We start from the raw sequence: 7,538 nt of genomic DNA on the forward strand, positions 1-7,538 counted from the left end.
TTGAGGAGGAGAAAGGTGCTATGTCTGTAGAATGAGTGACTGCTGCTGGACAGTGGCATGGCAATACAGACAGCTGGGAATTTTGACAATCCTCGGCATACACCTGTGCCATCCTTTGCCCTCTCACCGCCTCAGGGAGCCTTCCTTCTTAGTCTGCAGAACCAGGACAGACAGGCCTGAACTCTGGCTCTGGAGTGCCACCCAGGCTCTACCATTTGTTAACTGTAACCACGGGCGGGCAATACACATTTCCTGAGCCTTGGGCATAAGAGTTTCCTATAAAGAGACGGAATGAGACCAGAGACATCTCTCTGGTCTGTCATGGAGCCAGCTTTTCTGGAAGCAGTTTATGAACCCCAGCCCATGCTCCAAATAGCACTTAAATGACAAACCCCTGGGTACTTGCCATTCCACGGATGAGCCCCTCATCGTCCCCAAGAGCTAGTGGTGGAGGGCCTTCCCTGCTCTCATGTCAGAGCAGCAACAGAGGTAGATGTGCCCACAGCAGATCACTGATAGCCTGTCCTCTCCCTTCCTATGCCTCCTCAGGTTACTACAGATATGTACCAGGTGCTGGCCGCCAACACATACCAGCTGGAGTGCCGGGGTGTGGTCAAGGTCAAGGGCAAGGGTGAGATGATGACTTACTTCCTCAATGGAGGGCCTCCCCTCAGTTAGCAGATACCAGCCAGCGGTGCCAGCATCCTGGCCTCCAGAGGATTGGAACAGCTTCTCTGTACACCATGGGCAGATAGGGCCTGTGCTCCAGGCTCACAGCGGTAAAATTTCCACTTTGACTCAGAAGCAACTTCTGCCTTTGCTGGTGGGCATGGCCTAGGCCCAGGGTGCCAGCGTCCTGCGAGCACCGAGCTGACCAAAGATGTTCCCCGTGGCAGAAGAGTCCGCTGGACTCGAGTTGAACCTTGAGTTTTCTGACAGGTGCTGGTGCCGCATGGTGGAGGTGCTACCGGAGCCTTCATTGGTGGTGCGGCATGGCACACGGTGGCTGGCCTGAGGGGAGGCCTTGGCCATGTTGGGGAGGTAGGCAATCTCAAAGCTGGCCTTGGGGTGTCCATGGACCTCAAGGGTCTGCTTTTTCCACTGTGGAGAGGCCACGCTCCTCACAACATTCTGGGGGCAGGAACTGGGAGACGTGTGGCCTGTGCCGCCATCTCCCCACACCTCCACGCACACAGACAATGCCCTGTGAGGGAAACAGGACTGTTGACAAGGGGGAGGCAAGGGGACACCAGGCAAGGAGCAGTAGCTCTGAGCAAAAGAAAATATTTATTAAATAAAACAAAACAAGTTTTCTCTGCCCATCTTTAGACTATGCTAGTTGTATGCGTGTTAAGACACACACAAGCAAATGAGGATGCCACTGGGAGAGGGAGGTGGGAACCCCAACTTGTCTTTTTTGTATTTTTTATTTTGTATTATTGAAACCTTGGAGATCTAACAAATATACCAAATTCTATATTTTGTAAATTCTATTAGGAAGCAGTAGTGGCCAGCAGGGCACTTCTGCTCCTCTGTACTGTATGTATGTGTGTACTGGTGTATGTGTGTGTTCCCCTCATTTCAGACTTCTAGGCACAGCCAGAGCAGGGTTGTGTGTTGTTTTGGGGTACCACACTAATTCCTCTTTCTAACCCCACCTTACACACATCCCATTTCCCAAGTAAGTGAATGCCATCAGACCGAGAAGGCCAAGGCACTGTTCCCATCCCAGGAGGTGTCCGAGCATCCTGCACTCACTAGCATTGCCCTTCCACTCCATCTCAGAGACGCTGCACGGTCCCCTCCCTGAGAGGCTGGTCCCACAGGTTCCTGGAGCTCAACAGTGGCCAGGGCTGGAGGAAGCCCAAGCTCTACGGCCTCTTCAGTTGGCTCAGGAGTGGGGGGTTGCCTTGGAAAGGATCCCTGTGACCTGGGGATGCAATCTATCCATCCTGGGTTTAGGGAGAGGGTGTGGCCTTGCCTTCCACCCCCAGACACAGGTAAGATTTTGTCTGGTTTTGGTGGGAGGGGACACTTAAAAGCCCTGAGGAGAAAACAGTTTTTGTACTTTCCAAGAACCTTTGAGGAATGACCTCCTCTACCACAGGTAAACTCGAACAGCACCCTTACTGCCTGCCCAGGTCTTCTCATTGCTTCTCAGGGTGCAGTTATTCTCCTCTCTAGCAGGAGAGCAAAGGGGAGGTGGCAGCCAGGTGCCAGCTCAATGTTACCGCGATGTCCTTCACCAGCCCCCAGCCCCGAGAAACAAAGTACGGACCCCAGACCGCTGCCCCTGCCTCTGTTCTGTGCTATGCTGCTCCACCCGAGTTCTGCACTGCCCTCACCTCGGAATGGGGGCTGCTTCTCTCACACCATTTTCAAGTCCCTGGCCCTCCCCATGTCCTGCCAACACCAGTGGCTTTCTGTTTAGCTTCCAACCAGAGTACAGTGTGTGTGCTGAGTTTATACTGTGTTTCCCCATGGAGGCTCCTCCCCACTCCAGCAGTGACAGCGTGCAGTGCCAGCTGTTCCTTCCCTATAAGGGGTGTGTGCACTCTTTTTATTCCTGCTCTTGCAAAAATGATACGATTATGATTTCCCATGGAAATTGAAAAGTCTATTTAAATAATTTAACTATTAAAAACACTTTCACTGGTACCGTTTTCTGGTCTGATTTTCATTTGGGCCAGAGTCCAGGAAGAAGATGATGTACCAGAAGAAATACAAGGCTTACACAGTGGGCGGGGATGGTGAACAGATCTGACCTGTACGGATGGTGACAACTGTATGGCACCATACAATGCCATCTCAGTAGTCTTTCCTGGTCATCACATTTCACTGAGGAAGAAGCTGAGGTGCAGAATCCTTATACTGCTTGCTTAAGGCCACATAGCTGTAAATAGCATGAGGTTCCGAGCAAGACCTCACAGGGAGCCTTTTCAGCAGGTTCTACTTGATGCACCATTGAATTCAGGGTTAACTGGGTCCAGGCAAATTAAACTGGACACAGGTAACATGAAGGGACCTGTGAGAAAGTTTCCTGGCTTTACGGAAGCAGTGGCCACACAGTTATAGACATGGCAGGCCTTTAGATGTGCATAGGAACAATGTATTATAGAGGCAGGAATTTGTTATAGTGGCAAGGGCTTAACTCTGAAATTTCCAAGCTGGGGCACACAAATTAGAGAACTCAAACTTGGTAGGATATGGTCATGCACATTTTTAATCCTAGCACTTGGGAGGCAGAGCTCTGTGAGTTCAGGGCAAGCCTTAGAACTACATAGAGAAGCTGGGCAGTGGTGGCACATGCCTTTAATCCCAGCATTTGGGAGGTGGGCGAATCTCTGAGTTTGAGGCCAGCCTGGTCTACAGAGTGAGTTCCAGGACAGCCAGGGCTACACAGAGAAACCCTGTCTCTGGGGTGGGGGTGGGGGTGGGGGGAACTACATAGAGAAACCCTGTCTCCAAAACAAAAACACTTCATTGCTATTATTGGTCCGAGTAGAAACCTCAGTCCTTAAAGAAATGCTACCTGTTGTGACTGGGCCTTTGAGCACCCCTAGAGACCACAAGTACACATAGCCACAGGATCACACAAGGGGGCAGTTCTAAAGCCTTTCCCATACCCATCATGCTCACTGAGCAGATCCCAGAACAGGTCCAGCTCTACATTTCTTCCAAAGGATATCCACATCTAGAAAGCTAATTCATAGAACTTACTAGAACACATTCCACTGGCATACGGGTCAGGTTCAAGCATCCCATCCCTGTGTGAAGCCGATATGAGATGTCAGCTAACATGATAAGTACTCGAGGAAGTTAGCAGGGAATTGGTGGAAAAGCCACAAGGCCTTCCTGTCTTGAAGAAGATGAAGCTAAGTCTGTAACAAAGCCATACAACTTCAAAACTTTCAAAGCTGCAAGTATATTTGTGAAAGTCCAGAAGCAAATGTCACCCAAGAGGCGCAGAGCTGAGGCCAAGCTGGGGTTTTTTGCATGGTGAATTATGGGGACTGGGCCTACTGCTTCAGTAGTAATCAATAGACCCTGAGCTTCCCAGCACTGGGTGGCAATGCTGAACCTAGTCACCTGGGCAGAAAACACTTGGGCACTGGGGAATGGAATGCTGGGTAGTAGCACCAAGAAGCCTAACTGCTCCTGAGCTAGAGAATGGTATCAGTAGGAATGACTCCAGAAAACCATGGCTTGTGTGTCAATGCCTAAAGTAAAATGGCATGCTAAAAAGAATGACTGCACACCTTGGAGGAGAACTTTTCTCTTCTGTGCTGGAGGCAGGGCAGGAGATCACTGGTACACCTGAGACTGCTAGAATGTCTACAAGCAGCTTACCGTTTACCCAGGATGCCCTGTCCATAGCTAGGGTCTATAGGCATGGGCTTGTCACTCCCATGCCAAGGTTAGGGAGTGAGCTGCTGAAATGGCTCAGCACAATCACTGGAAACCACATGGTGGAACATAGAACTGATTCCCACAAGTGTTCTCTGACCTCCATACACACACTGTGGCATGGACATACACAATCTATATTGTGTAATTTTTTTTTTAAAGTTGGTGATGTGAGATCCTTTTAGATTTCTAAAAGCCCTCAGGGGTCTGCTTCTGTTTCAGGTTGGGGGGCAGGACACACACACACACACACACACACACACACGGCTTTTTTCTATCTTGCCTAGCCTGCCTTCTCACCTGCAGGTCTCTATCCCACACAAGAACCGAGTTCAGTGAGGACAGCAGCCTGGCAGGCCCTCAAGGTTCCCCTCTGGCACTCTATCTGTGCAGCTCTTCACCCAATTTCTGGGTGCCAGGCCACACATAGAATAGCAACAGTTGAATTAAGACCACAACTTTAGAGCTACAGGCAGGGTTTACAGTGAGGTAAAAGCCTGTATGTAGTATGATTACCTCAAAACCAAAGTCAGAAAAGGCCCCCGCTTTCTCCTCAGCAGCAACACTGGAGATCCGCCTCAAATCTCTGAACCACTGGCTGGGGAGGTCTAGGTGGGGAGGCCACAGAGCGGGTGGGTCTAGAGAAAAGGGAGAAAGGAGGACAGTGGAGATCAGAAAGGGAGCCTCCGACCACTCCACCTGAGCTCTGCAGAGCCACCCCAGCTCACGGTGAGGTGACAGCACACTGGTCCCCAGGAGCCCTCAGGGAGCCTCATCACGGCTTTCTGCTGGCCGGCTCTGGTTCAGGCCCAGCTGTAGTGTTGGGCTTGTCAGCATTTCTGCTTATTCTTACTTGCACTGGTTTCCCAGTCTTGCAAACTTTGCTTCCCCACTTTGTCACTTGATCTCGGTGGCACTCCCTACTAGCTTTCAGTTTTCAAAGCAGTTCACCTTCATCTTTTTATAGCCTTGCTATATTTGTGCTTTTCAAAAATGCCTTTTGGCTGACAGAACTGTAGGTTGCAGGCAGCTGGCTGCTCACCTCCTACCTCTCACCTCCCTATCAGTAGGGACTCACAGGGGCACCAGGGAAGGTGTCCCCCAAGACTGTCAGGTAGACAGACAGGTATATTCAAAGCAAAGTCACTGAGGCCCAGACTCTAGTGCCACACTGGATAGGACAGGGTTCCCCAGCACGCCTGTGTCATAGGACTGGGAAGGAGAGGCCTGAAAGGCATAGCTTACCTCTCTCAGGGCGACACTGCATTCCTTCTTCAGGATAGTAAGGCGTGTAAGGAACATTTCCTCAACAGAGCACCTGACATACAGCAGGCGTGGCTCACTCGATTCCTTTCCCTCTTTGGATGTGTGCTCTGTCCAGAAGTCCACACAAACATTTGCCCAGGGCACTACTGCATGCTGGACATTGCAACAGAATCCTCCCCGACAGGATAGCTTCTAAAGAGCTTCGTGCAAGGATTTATCACATTAGTGATTGATTTATCACATTAGTGGTTAGTGGTGGCCACGCCCGATGCTGGTCCCAGGGCTTTACCTATATCCATTCACTTTATAATCACAGCCACCATACTACAGAGGAAACGAAGGCAGAAAGGTGTCAGAGACATGCAAGGTCACAGCACAAGTAGGAGAGAACCAGGGATCTGGAGCCAAACAGTCTCAGTGGTAGAAAGCTGCTCCCTCTTTTTCCTGTTTTCACATCTAGAGACTCACCGCTGAATTGTCACAAAATGACTCCAAGCCGAAGAGGCAGACTTGGGCAGCTCATCAGTGGGAAAGAATGCCTCCAGGATTGCTTCGAGGTCAACATGGCTACACCCAGAGTCATGTTGTAGAACACACAATTCTGTTTTCCTCTAGGTCGGCTCCATCTGTTCACTCTACTGCTATAATGCTGCTATGCATGCCAAGAATTTCCTTTCTGAGACACAATGTAGCATAGACAGATGTGCACCAACTTCTAAATAAAAACCCAAAACCAGGTGGCAACTCTACACCACCAATTGGCATGGTGTCACCCAAAGACATTCATGTTTTGTTCTCTCAAATGAAATGAGGTGGTGTCTCCTGTTCCAAGCCTGCCTTAAGATATACCATACAGAAAGACACCAGTAAGCATTACTGGAGCACAAAGGACAAAGCCAACATACTGTTTGTTCATCTTTAGGCAAGGTTGTTTGTAACCCAGCCTTGACACAAAGTGCTGGCAAAAATTGTCAAGTGGCCAAGACAAAGCTGGGAATGAACTCCTGGACCCTCATGGGAGTGGAAGGCATAGCTCCTGTCTCCTGATCTCAGATGGAGCCTGACTGACTTCTATGAACTTGGGTGATGCCTGCATTGCTGTGCTGTGGAATACAGGAGAAAAGGGCAAATGTGAACCAGGGGTGAGGCTGGGCTGAAAATACTGTTTGTTGCCAAGGAAACCTTGGGAAGGGTTTGCAATGCTACAGAACTCATCCAGGAACTCCTCTCTCTGTAGTCTCCTAGAGTCCTCGGGTATGCAGAGGTAACTGTTTACAAACTAGCACTGCCAAAGCACAGGACACCAGGTAACCACGTGTCAATCCCAGTCACTATTAATAAGCAGGATGCATATGGCTTCCAAGCACACAGGGGTCAACATTTACTGAACTTCACCAGCCTAACACTCTATTTGAAAAGCTCAGCCCTTCAAGAAACCATAAGCCTAGAGGTTCATGAACATAAGACTTAAGAGTCAGTGGCAGGGACTGCTTTTCTTTAGAACAGCCAGTGCTTAAGCAGGGGGCTGCTATCTGCCAGCAGCCCCAGAGCAAGAGTGAACATGACCAAATGCCTCTCACCAAGTGGCCCCTCTCACCAAGTGGCAGTTACAGACTTTTACTGCACCCCTGCCTGCATGGTCCTCACCAATCCATTCATAACCCTGAGGGTTGCAGGGGATTGATCTTTAGTGAGGATATTATTAAATTCAACTTAAAACAACAGAACAGGTTTTACTTACTGCGGTGTTTAAGATTCCACTTCCTCTTCTTGGGCAAATGGATGTATCTGGAGGATANCATCCTTAGTGAGGTAACCCAATCACAAAAGAAGTCACTAGATATGCACTCACTGATAAGCGGATA

The 7,538-nt window shown here is 49.7% G+C and overlaps 1 protein-coding gene across 1 annotated transcript in view; it reads left to right on the forward strand.

Annotated features, from left to right (window-relative positions):
• Positions 1-2,663, forward strand: part of Adcy5 (adenylate cyclase 5) — a 151,105-nt gene extending 148,442 nt beyond the window's left edge. The window contains exon 21 of the mRNA XM_021209004.2: positions 550-2,663. Within this exon, the coding sequence (XP_021064663.1) occupies positions 550-678 (129 nt within the window). The 3' untranslated portion in view covers positions 679-2,663. The remainder of the gene's footprint in view (positions 1-549) is intronic.
• Positions 2,664-7,538: the final 4,875 nt, after the last annotated feature.

Source organism: Mus pahari, chromosome 12 (genome assembly GCF_900095145.1).
Source record: "Mus pahari chromosome 12, PAHARI_EIJ_v1.1, whole genome shotgun sequence".
In the NCBI taxonomy this organism is placed as follows: Eukaryota; Metazoa; Chordata; class Mammalia; order Rodentia; family Muridae; genus Mus; species Mus pahari.